At 42.7% G+C, this 18,415-nt stretch overlaps 1 protein-coding gene across 2 annotated transcripts in view; it reads right to left on the bottom strand.

The window, feature by feature from the left end:
• Nucleotides 1-18,415, bottom strand: part of CDKL2 (cyclin dependent kinase like 2) — a 178,723-nt gene that overhangs the window by 121,342 nt on the left and 38,966 nt on the right. For both annotated transcript variants that reach the window (XM_063916747.1, XM_063916739.1), the window contains exon 2: nt 12,278-12,473. In XM_063916747.1, coding sequence (XP_063772817.1) covers nt 12,278-12,445 — 168 coding nt within the window. In that variant the 5' untranslated portion in view covers nt 12,446-12,473. The remainder of the gene's footprint in view (nt 1-12,277; nt 12,474-18,415) is intronic.

Raw genomic sequence — 18,415 nt, 5'->3', positions numbered from 1 at the left:
CTTACGTTATTAAATAAATCAGCATAGGGCTTGGTGACTTAACCCCAGGGTACTCTATCTTGTTCCTAGGTGACCTCCAATTTATAATATTGGAAGGAGGATATCACGAAAGAAGTGTTTATGTATTTATGTTAAAACCAGACCCCTACTGTATAGTGTAAAGGGCTGACATATTGAAGATATTTTATATCTATATGAACACTGCTGATAGCTCATATGTTTTATCATTTTTAAAATAAAATATATGTCTTGGAACCCATTGTTCATGTTTATAACAGTTATGTCAAATGATATTACTTATATAATTAGAATAGGGAGCCTATAATAGTTCCCTAGGGCGCCATTTTCACTATTGCTTTGTATATGTATATATATGTGTATATATATATATGTGTGTGTATATATACATGTGTGTGTGTGTGTGTGTGTGTGTGTGTGTGTGTGTGTGTGTGTGTGTGTATATATATATATATATATATATAAAATATAAAAGGCAAAAAAGAAGATTGACTCACTGATTGCCTCATCACGAAATCTCTTAAACTGCAAGGCCTGCAATCTTGAAACTTGGCAGGTAGTTTCTACTTAGGTTCCCAGTGCTTCCTATGAACCTGTTTTACAAGTGTCACTGCCCATCTACAGAAATCGCCAAAAATGTATGTATGTATTTATGTATGTATGTATGTATGTATGTATGTATGTATGTATGTATGCGTATATGTATGTTCCAGCATAACTCCGGAATGTCTGCAGCAATTTACACCAAACTTGGTACCCATATGACTTACAATCTGGGAGCAAACACTGTGGGGGCAACACACCCATAGCACCCCTAGGGGTTGGACAGAAGCACAGAGTATTTCAGGAGACAGCATAACTCCGGAATTCCTGGACCAATTTACACCAAACTTGCTACACATATGACTTACAATCGGGGAACAAACACTGTGTGGGTAAAACACCCCTAGGGGTGAGGCAGCAGCACTGAGAATTTCAGAAGACAGCATAACTCTGGAATGCCTGGTGCAATTTACACCAAACTTGCTACACATATGACTTACAATCTGGGAACAAACACTGTGGGGGTAACACACCACTAGCACCCCTAGGGGTGAGGCAGCAGCACAGAGAATTTCAGAAGATAGCATAACTCTGGAATGCCTGGTGCAATTTACACCAAACTTGCTACACATATGACTTACACTCTGGGAACAAACAATGTGGGAGGTAACACACCCAGAGCACCCCTAGGGGTGGGCCAGCAGCACAGACTATATCAGCACATGCACTATGTCAGTGCCAACAGGGCTTCATGTGACAGTGGCAGTGACATGATGTGAGGAGGGGAATAAAGGTAGCAGGAAGCCACATGCTGAGAGTTATATAGTGGTAGAAGCAGGGTCCCCAGCAGCACAGAGTATATTAGGAGATGCATGATATGTCAGGCAGGACAGGGCTGCATGTGACAGGGGCAGTGACATGATGTCAGGAGGGGAATGGAGGTAGCACGAACCCGCACACTGAGAGTTATATAGTGGAAGTAGTACGGTCCCCCAGCAGCTCAGAGTATATCAGGAGATACATAATGTGCAGCGCTATATAAGAAACTGTAAATAAATCGATCATTTCACAGGAGCACTGACATGATGTGAGGAGGGGAATGGAGTCCGCATGAAGCCACAAACTGAGAGTTGTATAGTGGGAAGAGCAGAGTCCCTTGGGGGACCAAAAAGGGGTCCGGTCACAACACAAAGTGGGTCAGATAAGCAAGATATGCCTATATACTAGATCTCCAACCAACGTAAATTACCGAACAACTATACAGTCCATCAGAGAAGGCACTCAGCCTACAGTAAAAACCTACAATACAATTCTTGCCAGAATTGAGTAACAGGCTAAGAGCATGGCACAAATCACACGTACGTACTGTACTGTACTTCAGCGTTTCGGAGTTTAATCCGCTATCAGGAAGGACAATGTACATAACATCATAATCAGGGGTTAAAGTGAGCCGGAACGGGGCGGAACTGCGTTCCGTCAGTTCCACTTGGAGACGTCTCTCCCATAGTGCCGAGGAGCAGACGCCCAGAGAGGACTGCGGCGGGAGCGGGGCTTGGTGAGTATGGTGCCTCCCCCCCCCCCCATCCCATATGTGTACTAGCAGCGGCGCTATTACTGGGGGGCTTTATTACTGGGGGCAAACTACAGAGGGGCAATCTACTGGGGGGCTTTACTACTGAGGCAAACTACTGGGGGGTTTAGTGCTGGGGCAAACTATAAAGGGGCAAACTACTGGGGGGCTTTACTGCTGGGGGCAAACTACAAGGGGGGCAAGCTACAAAGGGGCAAACTACTGGGGGCATTACTACAAGGGGGCAAACTACAGGGGGGCTAAACTGGCAGCATTACTACTGGGGGCTAAACTACAAGGTGGCATAACTACAGGAGCTAAACTACTGGGGGTATAACTACAGTGGGGCATTACTACAAGGGGGCAAACTCCTGGGGACATTACTAACAGTGCAAACTACTGGGGGCATTACTAACGGGGGCAAACTACATGGGGCTAAACTACAGGGGCTAAACTGGGGGCACAACTGCAGGGGGCATTACCACTGGGGGCTAAACTACATAGGCTAAACCACATGAGGGCAAAACTACTGGGGGCATTACCACTGGGAGGCTAAACTAAAGGGGGGGGGTAAATTACTGGGGTCATAACTGCAGGGGCATTACCAGTGGGGGCATGACTACTGGGGCTAAACTACAGGGGGCTAAACGACTGGGGGCATTACTACAGGCAACATTACTACTGGGGGCAATACTACACAGGGGCATTACCATTAAGGGCATTACTGATGGGGTGCACTGCTAATGAGGGCATTGTAAAGGGGGCACTTCATAAGGGGCACCACTCCTGGGGACATAAAGTGTCACTACTTTTGCGGGAATTGCATAAGGGGCACTACTACTGTGGGCATAGTATAAGGGGTGCTACTGCTGTGGGCATTACTGTCTGGGACGACAAAGAAGCTGAGCTCCCGGTCCGCCCTCCGTCGCTCCACCCCTACCATCGCCGCCGCACTGGAACCCTGGTTCCAGACTCCCAGCTGCAGCGGATCTGGGACCAGGCCGGCTTTATTATCCCTGCCGCCGCATTGAGCTCCTGTGATAGCAGCGCTTCTAGTTCAAATCTGTCGCTGATTGGCTGCCGGTCCACAGCAGTTTTGAAATATTAGCGCTGTGGTCACAGGAGCTTAATGCGGCGGCAGGGATAATAAAGCCAGACTGGTTCCAGATCCACTGCAGCCACCCTCAGACTCCTCTGCCAACCCGCCCTTGGACCTCTTCATGCCCACAGCCTCATCCTCCGCATTATCTCCGAGGCCGACAGCCTCCTCCACTCCACGCCTGCCACAGCCTACTCATCAACCACACCACAGACCACTGCCGCTGCTAAACAGGTAATCTTACACTGCTGCCTTTTCTCTCTCCCTAGTCCCTACTGTATGCCCTTGCTGTCACTCTCCATGTCCCTGCTGTCACTTTCCATGTCCCTGCTGTCACTCTCCCTGTCACTCTGTCACTCTATAATGTGAATTTTGGCTCATACAGTGTGCTATAATGTGAATTTCGGCTCATTCTGTGTGCTATAATGTGAATTTCGGCTCATTCTGTGTGCTATAATGTGAATTTCGGCTCATACCGTGTGCTATAATGTGAATTTTGGCTCATACTGTGTGGTATAATGTGAATTTTGGCTTATACTGTGGGGTATAATGTGAATTTCAGCTCATTCTGTGTGCTATAATGTGAATTTCGGCTCATACTGTGTGCTATAATGTGAATTACAGGCTCATACCGTGTGCTATAATGTGAATTTGGCTCAAACTGTGTGGTGTAATGTGAATTTGGCTCATACTGTGTGGTGTAATGTGAATGTGGCTCACACTGTGTGGTATAATGTGAATTTCGGCTCATACTGTGTGGTATAATGTGAAAGGGGTCCTACTATTGTGGTGCATAATGTGTATAAGGGGTATATGGTGTGGTAAACTACACTGAAGGGCACGCCCCTTTTGCGTGGGCACGCACCCTTTTCAGGAGTGCGCGCGCCTTCGGTGCGCACATAATTACAACCTTTACTTTTCCATACCTCCACTTCAAAATTTACACTTGGGTGCTACTACTGTGGGCATTATTACTATTGTGTAACGACGCCCCCTTCTTTTTGAGGCCACACCCCCTTTTTGCCAGGCGCTTGCAATACCTTTATTACATGGGCACCGTGGGGAGGGGGGGAGTTCCACCACCTCTCTAGGACCACTTTAAGCACTGATCATAATACATAATATCAATTCTGGAAACTCCCCCTTACAAATCCTACATTTGCCCCTGAAAGCAGACAAATCAGTTTTATCAGACAGATACATTACTAAAGAGCTCAGCAGCAGCTAGCCTATATTCTATGTATGTGACTGGAATAATGCGCAGCCAGTATTATTAGCAGGAGAAACTCTCAAGGCTAGTAAAGAAAAGGCCTTATTCAGTTAATAAACAGCTCCCTCATGATAAACAGAAGCAATCTTAGCTGTCAGCCATATCTATTCTGAGGTACTGTAACTGAAATAGTGACTAGATTGTGCCAGGAAAGAAAACACTTAAAACCACTGCTTAAGGAGTTAACTGTGCAGCATCAAATAAGTGCAAGTTTGCAGTCAGTAACTGAACAGTATAGAGGACATACAGTATACTCTGGGTAGCTAAAACCCCTGCGGTTTTCAGGAAGGAATCTACTTCATTTATTTCGCACCATTCAAGCACTCAGTATAGCAATGCAAAGTCAGCCAACATCAGGAAACAGCGCAGAGTAACACTTAAAATACTACCTTTAATTAAACCTAATGTGCACTAGCAAGAAGTATCTGGCCAGAACACGCAGACTTAATTGTGAAACTGTATTTTAAGTCATTCGGTGTTATGTTAAGTAAATATTAGTGTGATGAAATACTTTAGAATTTAAGGGTATTCTTCGAATAAGCAGGTAAGTTTTGAGGACAGACAGGATATTTCTATCTCTTTAAAGTTACTTCTCAGTCACACTGCAAGCAGAGGCTGAGCCAGGGGCTGAGTGCTTATCTGTCATTAAGTCTGGACTCAGAGCTCCGCATTCGCGAATCATACGGGTATGGGTCATTGGGTCGACCCAACTTAGGTCAACACTCATTAGGTCGACCACTGAAGGTCGACATTGCCATTAGGTCGACATGTACTAGGTCGACAGGTCAAAAGGTCGACATGAGGTTTTTGACTGTTTTTGTAGTTTTCTTCGTAAAGTGACGGGGAACCCAACTTAGTGCACCATGTCTCCTCGCAGCTTCGGGCTAGGTGCTACCGCTTTGCTCGGCACAGATTACCATTCCAGTCGTAGTCCACGACTGGAATGGTACTCATGTCGACCTTTTGAACTGTCGACCTAGTACATGTCGACCTAATGGCCACGTCGACCTAATGCATGTTGACCTTATGGCATTGTCACCCTTCAGTGGTCGACCTAATGAGTGTCGATCTAAGTTGTGTTGACCTAACGATTGTAACCCAATCATACAGTCACCGAGGCAGCACTACAAATTACACTTCTTAACTGCGCAGACCACAGGTAAGGCTGGGTACATACCAGACACATATGTTGGTGGACCCACTGTGGCGTGGACTGAGCGGCCAATCCAGGTAAGTATAGACAGTTACTGATCAGTCGATGTGTACGTACTTTCATCCACCTGAGCAGGCATTTGAATTGGCTTGCCCAGCTGTGACTTCAGCCACTGCAGCAAGTGGATGGGCGGTCAGTGGACTGCTCATACACATAGCAAAATGCGCTGATATAGCTAAAAATATATTGCTGCGACAGACAATATATCACCTAGTGAGTACCCAGCATAAAAGTGTGGAGGAGAGCCGGAGAGGGGGAGGAGGGGCCTTGGCGGCTGTGGGCGGAGATCCAGGTGGCAGTGGCGATTGAGGAGCATGCGTTCGCCCTGGCTGTATGGCCAGGGGCGCTGAGAGGTGGGGTTTATGCTTTACCCTGGCCCTGGCTTGTTGGAGAAATGCAGCAGCAGCCCAGGCTCAGTTGCTGAGGGGGACAAATGCTGAGAGAGCTAAGCATTTTGGTTGCAATTTGTTTAGCAACTAAAGGGACATTATTGAAATGCTTGGGTGAACAGGTAAGTCTAGAGTGGAGGCTCTAAACTGTGCATGGCAGAAACTTTCATAGAGTCAGAACCACAAAGCTAATAACTTGCAGCCCAGATGAATTCCGGGAGATTCTAGGTACTACTAATAGTCCTTAGTCTTCAGATCGCAGTAAGGCCCTCATTCCGAGTTGATCGCTAGCTCCCATTGTTCGCAGCGCAGCAATCAGGCAAAAAAATCGGCATTTCTGGCGCATGCGTATGGTGCGCACTGTGCACGCGCGACGTACTTTCACAAAAGCCGATGTAGTTTCACACACAGTCGAGCGACGCTTTTTAGTCGGACTGCTGATCGCTGAGTGATTGACAGGAATGGGGCATTTCTGTGAGGTAACTGACCATTTTAAGGGAGTGTGCTGAAAAACGCAGGCGTGTCAGATAAAAATGCAGGCGTGACTGGGGAGTGGCTGGCCGAACGCAGGGCGTGTTTGTGACGTCAAAACAGGAACTAAATAGTCTGAAGTGATCGCAAGGTATGAGTAGGTCTACAGCGACTCAGAAACTGCTTAGAAAAATTTAGACGCCGTTCTGCGATCCTTTGGTTCGCACTTCTGCTAAGCTAAGATACACTCCTAGAGGGCGGCGGCTTAGCGTTTGTACTGCTGCTAAAAGCAGCTAGCGAGCGATCAACTCGGAATGAGGGCCAAAGTGAGAAGCTGCATCATACTGTTCCTTCTCCTAAATAATCACCCAACACAGCTACTAAATCAATTGGTTAAAGCTCATGTCTGTTCAGGAACCAGGATCTTGAAAAGGAAGGTAAACTCTACACTACCCGCAATACAGAGCAGCCTTGTAATGTTGTAATGGCAGAGCCTTTCAACATGGGAAGAAGAATCCAGCTACAACTTGGGTGCACACAACCCAACTAATATCATTAAAATACCATTTTTATTTGGGATTCATGAATCCCATATATTAATATATGATACTGGCTTAAATGCCCAAATATAAGTAGGTATAACTCTATGTATATTTATTTGTAATATTTGGACAAAAACATCCTTTATATCATATTTCCAAGCGAAGTGATAAAATCGAAAAAAGAAAATAAATGTGAAAAAGTATGAAACTTAATAAAGTGAATAAAGAGTTCAAAACAAAAGCAAATGCGTTGTTTCCTTAATGTCTTCTTCATATTTTATTATTCACATATGCATGAACCTGTATTATATCTACTGTACATACAGTACTATAACAGTAAAAAAACAAATAATCACTCTGCTGACTTCAATGTTGCAAAGTGCTGAGAAATGTTTCCTTCCAGAGTATAGTTCTCATATTCAGTGTGCTTCTGCACAATTGCAAATTAATAGTTACTGATGTATCCAAATAATGTAACAATTCTTCACTGTCACTGTTCTACAGAAAGTAAATTATTTATACACCATTTAGTGCAGTATAAGACTATTATATCCCACTAGTTTATTTAAAGGACATTTGTACAGTGTTATACAAGGGTTGTCCAAAAAGTAATATCTAAATGCTCATAATTCTGAAATAATATGCAACCTTTATTTGAAACATTGTCAGTTTGTATTTTAATATGTCTGCTAGCTATATATATATATATATATATATTTGTGTAGGTAGTCCAAGAAATACCATGGAATCCAAGATGAAACAAAGAGCCATCACTGAATGTCTGGAAAAAGATGGCTGCAGTACTACAGAAATCCACAGAAGACGAAAAAAGTGTATGGTGAGCGTACAATTGACTATAGCAATGTCAGAAGGTGGATGAAGCATTTTCAATCGGGAGAATCGTCCATGTGCGACAAACCTCGAGGTGGCAGACCATCAACTGCTGTGACAGCAGAGAACCGACACAAAGATGCCATGATTCAGAAAGACCGTTGTATGACCATCAGAGATATCAATGATGAACTTGAATGTAGCCATGGCACTGTAGAAACACTAATCAATGATTTGGGATATCGTAAAGTGTGTGCTAAATGGGTTCCAAGGCAATTAACCAGGGATCATAAGGCCCAGAGGTGTGCAATGAGCTTTTGACCAACTTTGAAGCCAACCCTGATATGTTTTTTGGAAAATGTCATTAAGGGAGATGATACCTAGGATTCCTTTGTGACCCAGAAACAAAAGCCCACTCGGAGCAATGGAAACACCCAAGTTCACCTAGGCCAAAAAAGTTTTAATCACAGCGATCCATAAACAAAGTCATGACCACAATTTTCTGGGATTGCAGAGGTGTTATTCTCATCAATTACTTGGAACCAAACCAATCATTTAACAGTGATTGATACATTATTACACTTAAGAAGCTGAAAGAAGTCATCCGCAAAAAAAAGTCAACAATTCCACTGTCAAATGTCATCTTACACCACGACAATGCCAGACCTCACACTTCGATGGCAACATCTGTGGTCATTGCCAAAATAGGATGGGCAATATTGCCACATACTGATTTGGCCCCTTCTGACTTCCATCTGTTTGGCCCTCTCACAAACTGTTTCCGGAGTCAACATTTTGATGACATAGAGGTTGTTCAAAATGCCATATGTTCCTGGGTCCAAAGTGGCTTCACAGCTTGGGTTTAGAGGTGGATAAAATGTTTGAGAGCAGATGGTGATTTTTTTTGAGTAGAGTCATTCTGTTACTAAGACTTCAAAGTATTTTACTGCATATTTTCAAATCTGTATCTATAATACATTTTGAGTTATGAGCATTTAGGCATTACTTTTTGGGCAACCCTCATATATGGAGAATATTTATGGTCACAGAACATATATACTGGAATACTCATCAGCAGAGAAAAGTGGAGGTTTTAATTAGTACAATTGATATATATATCATCTTCCTAATTAGAGGACTGATTTAGGCACAAAATTAAATTAAGTGTATCTGCCACATATTTGTGGTGGCCATGTATTATAAATGTAAAACCTAAATATATTCTGGTATTCAATAGTGTTCCACAATTATGCTAGATAGTATATAACAATTAAGCTGCTTCAACCAATGGGAGATCCTGGGGGTGGCTCCCGGGTAAGTTAGCTCTCTGTCTGGAAGTGTTTTAGTAATAGCCTTTATCATGAGGTGTACTGTGACAAATTACATGGCCCTATGTGGGCACTGCTATCAAGTAGAGTTAGGACTGCTGTATCAGAGAAGCCGTGAAGTGGCCAGCAGCTAAACATGTGTTTGCAAACATTTGTGACGAATTCTCTGAATTTTATTACCAGATAGATTCAGGGATGGTTACAGGTAATTTTCAGTGTGCGGAAGGGAATTTGGGGGTGGGGATTTGCACCCCCCTTCCTCTTTGTTTGTTGTCAATATAGTTTCTGCAAGGCTGCCACCACAATAAAAGCCTCAACAATGTAATAATCCCGATAGGTAAGTATTATAATGTAATAATGTGGTGGTTAATTTGATATCTCAGCACCACTGCATATGTCTCTATATGATAACACAATTAAGTCAGGTTTGGACTTTCACCAAAATGTACACAACCCCATTTGTAATTGTTTGCATCTGCCACATAAAAATGTATATGAGTATTTTAAATACGGTAAATCGAGTCAATGAATATTGATAAATCATTATTATAAGGCAGTGATGTTAGATCCTCATTAATAATTTCATAGGCAGTAAAGACCAGTGACTATATTATTCAGTCATGATCTACAACAGCTGTCATTTATATATGCTCATATGTATTACTGCAAGTTATGCCATAACATGGTTGTGTAAATGCCCTGTAATATGTACAAGGTAACAATATATGCGGGGTAGCAACAACTATATATTTCACTCCAGACAGTCCCCTGTGTTGTGCTACACTGTAATCATGGCAATATCTAACAATATGTGCAGAGTGACCACATGTGCAGCATGACAGCTTATATCACGTCAGTAGTAATACCTACTGGCGTCACAAGGGGGTTGCAGGGGGTGTGGCCCGCTCCCGGGTGTCACTCGCCAAGGGGTGACACCAAAATGCCGGCTCCTGCACAGTGACAGGAGCCGAATGCTGCACTGTTATATTATGTGCAGCACTCGGCTCCTGTCACTGTGTAGGAGCTAGCACTGCAGGGACAGCACCCCTGGGAGTCAGCCCTCACCTCCAACACCCCCCAGTGACAAAAAAAAATGGGTGTCAGGATGCATAGCCCCGCACCCTCCCACAAAGCCCCGCCCCTTTTGTGCCTTCAATGGGCTAAAAAGGGTGCCGTTCGCGAAGCCCCACCCCTCTATTTAAGCCCCACCCATTCCCACGAAGCCCCGACCCTTTTCCCTCGTTGCCACACTGGGTGTTACAGAGGTGAGTGACGCCTCTGGTAATACCCAACAGTTTATACAGAGTGACTGCGTGTGCAGTGTGATAGAATCATATATCAGTATTCCTCCTTCAATACTGTCAATATAAAACTGATGTTCATAAAATACAAGCTAATGACTATGGAATTATGCACATGTTTACATGATACATAGGAAACACATTGCTAAGAACCGATGCGCATTTCACTCATAAAGGCTTCCTCAGGGCACTATAGTAAAATAAATATTTATTCACTTTATTAAGTTTCATACTTTTCCACATTTATTTTCCTTTTTTTTGATTTTAACACTTTGCTTGGAAATATGAAATAAAGGACGTTTTTTAATCCAAATATAACAAATAAATATACATAGAGATATAACTACTTATATTTAGGCATTTAAGCCAGTATCATATATTAATATAGGAGATTAATGAAGCCTAAATAAAAATTGTATTTTAACGATATTAGTTGGTTTGCGTGCACCCAAGTTGTAGCTGGTTTATTTTCTCTTTCCACTCTCTCTCTCTTTCCACTCTCTACGGGGATTTGGTAATACATATTGAATCAAGCCAGTTGATAGCACAATTAGAACCTTGAGTTACTAAGTTATATATTAGCATTTTTTAAATATTCCCAAATCTGGGTCAACTATCTATAAGATAAGGTACACTAAATTTGAACAAATACATAAAAATTAACATAATCTTGGTGCGGGTTACCCAGGGCCGGCAACAGAAATCTCGGGGCCCGGTACACTTCTACCTCTGGGGCCCCCCTGCAACCCCCTCCATCCCCCCTGAACTTGTACCCAGGAAAGATGTTTTTATATATATATATATATATGTATATATATATATGGATGTCAATTAAATAAACTAAATATACAAGTCATATATAAATCTTGTTTCTAAATATACCAGTCATCAGCTTGCAGCAAGCCAGGTCATCTGCTTCTGCTGCAGCGGGGGGGGAGAGAATAATCCAGCAGAGATAGCGCGGGCACAGTACCGATGGCGTCATTCATTAATACACCATCAGGTGACTCAAGCGACGGTGATGCCGGGGAGGGGTTTGCTGGGATAGAAGGGGTCGCCGGGACAGGGGACGCTGCCGGGGGTGTTTTTTTTTTTGCCTGGGTGGCCTGCCTGGTGGGAGGTCCGGCGCAGTATTATACATCGGCAGCGCAGGACCCGGCCAAGTGACAATGTAACACGGGGAGGGAGGGGGGAACGGAGCAGCAGGTTAATTATCTTTTTTTAAAACTTAATTGACAGGGGGAGCAGATTATGTGATATGAATCTCAGTAAACTCTGGTGCACATTCTTTTGTGCCCCTCTGCCTCGGGGCCCCCCCAGAATCACGAGGCCCGGTATAACTGTCCCCTTTGACACCCCTGTCGCCGGGCCTGGGGTTACCCCCCAGGAATGGTTAGAAAGTCAATCTTTCCATTGCTGGAATCGTTTAACTCATGGGAAGAAGTATGTCTAACTATCTGGGGTGGTACAAAGTCATGAAATGTCCTTAATGCTTACGTTTGCAGAGAAGCTAAAAAGTATACATGTTGCTTTTCAAACACAAGGGGTGGAATAATAATATTTGCAGATCTTAGTATTAGCTGGAATCATACAGTAAATTACTGACTGATCATCTCCAGGTTACTAAATGTTCTCTACTGAAGTAATTCTTTTTAAACATCAGCTCTTACAAAGAAGAAAGATTAGAAAACAAAGTTCTTACCTTAAGTAATTTGATTTCTCTCATTGCTATTTTTTTTACCATTTTATCATCGTCACTTTCCAAGAATTTTTTGATGGCTACTATCCTGCCGCTTTCTTTGTGTCGGCACTTTATCACCATTCCATAGCTGCCTTCTCCCACCAGACCCAGATTTTCATACTTCTCCATTGCGACTGTGAGGTATTTACAACAGCAACTGCGGGAGACAATTGTTAGTAGATGGCTTGATGATCCTAAATGCATCAATAAATTACAACCTATTGTCACATTAATAACAACTGCTAAACTAAACAACTCATAAAATGTCAAAGGATGCTAGTAAACCTGTCATTGCTGCTGGTGGTCTCCATTCTAATGAATATTCTGACATGTTTAAAGCCTTTGAATTTCATTATTTTTCTTATTCATTATTATATTATTGTCATTTGACATGTTACATCACCTACAGTACTTATACATACTATGCAAACTGCCTATGCAATGAGAACTCCGTCGTAACATAATAAAACTATTTTATATATATATATATATATATATATATATATATAAAAACAAAAACAACAATAATCCTGCACTCTCATCAGTAAAAGTTCATCAAATGGTGGGTGCTCCTAATGGACCGAATGGGTCCACACATATATCGTAGAAAGTTCCAAATAGTTTGGAAGGTGCACTCGCACAAATAAACACTCGTAGATATTTCTTCATAAAATCACCAATGCTTTTATTGTCGACGTTTCGGTCTGGTCACAGGCCTTTATCAAGACGGGTGATATATCATGTAATCAATTCATCATTAGAAACAGCATGTGTATAGTCTGCAAATGAACAGTAATATACAGTCACAAGCAATATGCCTCACCGGCCCCCAAGGGTACCTGACGGCTACATTAATGGACCCACCACCACAGATACACACCTATTGAAACAGTGCCATAAAGGTATTTCCATCAAAAGGAAAAATACCAATTACCTGGGATACCTGTAGGTGTCCACACCGGACATCTCCCATATCAGAATATAAGGACATATAAAGTGCTTGAAAAGATACACTAAAATGCGTACTCCATTCTGCCAGAGAGATAATAAAACAATAAAACAATAAACAAATTAATACTCCAACCTCCATTGTTTAAACCCACATCAGAGACATTAACTCCATACCTCATTGGAGTCGTCATAAAGTAAATGAAGCAGCGGTGCAGATGGTAATGGTATTAGCATCAAAGTTAGTCCAGCCTGCTAAAACCAAATGGGAAATACCCTCAATACATTCTAATACGGATCACAAATGCAAATAATCATATATCCAATAATATAAAGTAAAAGATCAATACTCACTTCAGCCCAGGGACAAAAAGCCGGAAGTGACGTCCGTTCCGGGCGCCACCCCCTTAATCATGATTCACTCGTAATAGAAATATAATGTATACGCTATAGTACCCTAGACACACCGCAAAACAATGCCACAACCGTGGGTCAGGCCACCCGGCCATATGAACACCCGCGCCAGCTCCAGCCAAAAGCCGTCGCCCGCAGTGCAATGCCACAGGAAATGCGTCATCATGCGTTCCAGCGGCAGCACTTCCGCGCGGCTCAGCAACAGGAAGTGCCCAGACATACACAGCGGCCTTGTTGCTAAGTGACCGCACCACAGCGCCGGGCCATCCAAATATTGTGTAAAACGAGGTAGTGTCATCATGCGCTCCAATGGCGTACTTCCGTGCGTCTCAGTAACCGGAAGCGCCCAGCACACCATAGCATCCCCGTTGCCAAGCAACCAGGGTAAAGTGCTAGAATGTCCCAGCACTAAGCTAAATAGTATATCCACCTGCTCGCTACAATCTACTAACAATCTTAAACATTTTTAAAATGGAGATTATTAATCTAGTATCAGTATTAACAACAGGTTCCTAGGTTTTCAATAGGCACTGATAGATCATCATAAAAACCACAACTAATGACATACACATTAGGTAAGTTATTCATAACTGAAAAAAAAACACTCAAACAGGTGCCAATTTGAATACCTCATACATCCAACCCTGCGTAAATGCATATGCACATATATAAACACACACATATGCATCACTGTGGGTAACTAATCGCTTATCTGATCCAAATGTATGCTAGAAACCCAGGAGGCCGGTGAGTCATTCACAGCAAATGGTAGTACAGTAACAAAAAAACATCTAGACATATAACAATACCTGACAAATACCAATGACCTGAATTAATATACAAGCTTATATACCAACATCCTGTATCAGAATGAAGTTCCCCTTATTATTTGCTGTATTGGAACCCAACAACAGGAAGGAAACCCGCTACTACAGAAAAGGATGTAATACATTCGCTTCGTTAAGACCCCTGGGTGCAACTGTATCGAGAGTGTATATCCAATAACACTCTCGTTGTTTGAGGGCCAAAGTTCGATCCCCTCCTATTGGATTTGGAGGGATCCAGTCGATAATTTTGCACTTGAGGCTCGCCACTTGGTGCCTAGCCTCCAAGAAATGGTGAGCTACTGGCTTATCAGTCTTCCCCGTAAGGATGGCTGTATGTATTGAAGACCTGTGATTAGCCATCCGATCACGAAACATTCGGGTAGTAAGGCCAACATAGTACAGCCCACACGGGCACTTCAATATATATATAATGAAATCTAGGCGGCAATGCAGATGATATTTCAATCGACTGGTTCTTCCAGTATGTGGGTGGCTAAATGTAGATCCCATAATCATAGACCGGCACGTAGTGCAACTACCGTACGAAAAAAACCCGGTTTGGACTGCATCAAAGCGGTCCAAGGGGTGTTGATAGAATCTTCTTCAGGAAATAGTCTAGGTCTCATGAGGAGCTGTTTGAGATTAGCTCCCCTTCTATATGCCATCATTGGTACCCCTGTTTTTGAAAAGGGTAGAGTTTCATCTGATTTGATAATAGGCCAATGACGTTGTAATGCCTTTTTCATCTTAGCAGAGTTGCCATCAAACTGTGAAGGGAAGATCAAACGATCTTGGATTTTCTTTTTAGGTTTAGTACCGGTAAATATCTGTTCAGCTTTTTGTCTGCACCCCCGTAGTTGTTTTGGGGAATAACCATGTTCTAAAAAGCGTGTAGTAATTTCATTGCATTGCTCATTTCTTAGCCCCGGTTCAGAATTCAGCCTCATTACCCTTAAGAACTGTGAGGTCGGCAGACTCTCTTTTAGAGCTGACGGACGATGGCTGGTGGCTAACAATAACTGGTTGCGATCCGTAGGCTTCCGGAAGAGAGTATAACTCAATTGTGTGCCTGTGTTCATAAGAGTAACGTCCAGTAAATGAATTTCTGTATAGGAACTCGTTTGTGTAAATTTTATAGGACTAGGTAGTGCATTCAACTCATCCACCATCGTATTGAATTCAGCCTGCATCCCTTGCCACAATAGAAAGACATCATCGATAAATCTACGGAAAAAAATGATATTGTGCCCGTATTTTGGAAAAATATATGTGCTCTCATACCATGCCATGAATAAGTTTGCGTATGCCGGTGCCAAATTTGACCCCATTGCTGTGCCAGCAGTTTGCATATAAAAATCTTTTTTATATACAAAGTGATTCTGTGTGAGTACCAGCTCAATCAACTCCAAAAGGAATTCTGTGGGATATTCAGTGCATGGTGAACTGTCAAATGCTGCTCTTAGAACTTCTAAACCTGCATGATGGGGTATTACGGTGTACAATGAACAGACATCAAGGGTAGCCAAAAGGGTTTGGTTGGTCACCCTGATGTCTGATTCATGTTGGAGAAAGTCCCCAGTGTCCCTCAAGTAACTAGGGATAGAATGAACCATGGGTTGCAGTAAACTATCAAGAAAAATAGCAAGCGGTTGAAGAAGAGACCCCTCAGCGGCAATGATGGGCCGTCCCGGTGGCTGTGTAAGCGTTTTATGGATTTTTGGCAATAGATATATAATGGGGCACTTTGGGTATTCAACAGTGCAAAATCGTGCCAAGTCTTCAGAGATCCATCTCTGTTCAAGGCCTCTTCTGATAGTAGCATCAAGCTTCTGTTTTATCATTGGGACCGGATTGGCATTAAGTTTAACATAAGTTGTGGTGTCGGAGAGCTGTCTCGTGACCTCATGGTCATAATCACCCCAATCCTGCACCACAACAGCGCCACCTTTGTCGGCAGGCCTTATTACCAAATGGTCAGCCTCTTTAAGTTGTTTTAGGGCTATGCGTTCGGAGGGTGAAAGATTGTCATACAATCTTTTGGGCTTATTCACCTTAGTTTCACGCTGCACCAAACGTAAAAATGTCTTAATGCTGGAGTTTGTGGACGGTGGATCAAATGTGGATTTAGCTTTAAACTTAGGTCGTTCTTTACTAGAGGTAGCGTCCTTGAAGAACTCGCGTAAACGCATAGTCCTTCTGAATTTAAATTGATCAACCGTTTGTTGGAAGGGTTTGACTTCACATGTCGGCACAAAAGAGAGTCCTTTAGAAAGTAGTCTCAGTTGGGCTTCATCAAGGGTCGTAGTTGAAAGATTGAAAACCATATTTAAATCCGTCTCCGACGACCCCTTCTTCGGCCAGTACCCCCCTCGCCGCGTGTGCGGTCTGTGCCGCTTCGAAGCGGTCGGCTGTGCAGGGTATAACGATCTACTTTTTGTTCTAAAAAATTAGATTTGTATTGTCCTTCATTATACTCTGTATCAGAAGTGGAAGCAGAAGACACATAGTCTCTCGACACCGGGATGGTTCGTTGTCGCCTATTAGGTTGATTGTGTCTCTCATTTGCATTGTTGCCTAATAGCCACCTATACACGGCATGGTTAGTATAATCATTGGCAACAGTTGCAAGTTTTTTTCGCTTGAAAGAAATGAGATCCTGCTTATATTTATCAATTTGCGTCTGTAGTCTCTCAGTCCAATTTTGGGACTTATCTTCCATAAGAGTAGCTGTATTTACCTTAACTACAGTTTCTGCATCAGCCCGCAATTTTTTAAATTCATGCCCCACTTCCTCCACTACTAAAGCTATAAGGTCTAAAGAACACTTATTTAGAACCACGCACCACCGGCTACAAAAGACAGGGTTATTTCTACCTAAAGTAGGAATGTTATTTATTCGAAACCCACGCGGAATTTGTTTTTTCCGCACATATTCAGACAAAAATTGCCCGTGTAGGGTAAGGTCAACTTCTCTTTGTCTATGTTTTAATAGTTTAAAGAAGATATCAGCCGACGTCTCGGCTGGTAATGCCTCGAAGTCAATTTTGTCAAACAGTAATTTTTCTATTTCATCATCCGTAAAGGAGACCGTCTCAATTTCGGCCTTAGCTAATAGCCCATCGTCCATTAAATACACCCCTCCTTGCGCCATATTGATTACCCCCAATCAGTTAATTAACACTCCTGATATAAATTCAGGTTCATATGTATCGGGACACTTCAATAAATTTCACATACATAAAACATTTCAAAATGCAAAAAAGGAAAATGTCAATAAAAAACAAAAACCATTTGTAATGTGAATGCCTATAGAGTGCACAGAACTGTCCATGCCTAGAAGATGGGTGTCAGGAAATGAGAACTACCATTGGTAGGCCTCACAAACACAAACAACAATAATCCTGCACTCTCATCAGTAAAAGTTCATCAAATGGTGGGTGCTCCTAATGGACCGAATGGGTCCACACATATATCGTAGAAAGTTCCAAATAGTTTGGAAGGTGCACTCGCACAAATAAACACTCGTAGATATTTCTTCATAAAATCACCAATGCTTTTATTGTCGACGTTTCGGTCTGGTCACAGGCCTTTATCAAGACGGGTGATATATCATGTCATCAATTCACCATTAGAAACAGCATGTGTATAGTCTGCAAATGAACAGTAATATACAGTCACAAGCAATATGCCTCACCGGCCCCCAAGGGTACCTGACGGCTACATTAATGGACCCACCACCACAGATACACACCTATTGAAACAGTGCCATAAAGGTATTTCCACCAAAAGGAAAAATACCAATTACCTGGGATACCTGTAGGTGTCCACACCGGACATCTCCCATATCAGAATGTAAGGACATATAAAGTGCTTGAAAAGATACACTAAAATGCGTACTCCATTCTGCCAG

This window comes from Pseudophryne corroboree, chromosome 1 (assembly GCF_028390025.1).
Source record: "Pseudophryne corroboree isolate aPseCor3 chromosome 1, aPseCor3.hap2, whole genome shotgun sequence".
NCBI lineage: Eukaryota > Metazoa > Chordata > Amphibia > Anura > Myobatrachidae > Pseudophryne > Pseudophryne corroboree.
Note: the sequence above shows the minus strand (reverse complement) of the source record. Positions and strands in the feature narration are given on the sequence as shown.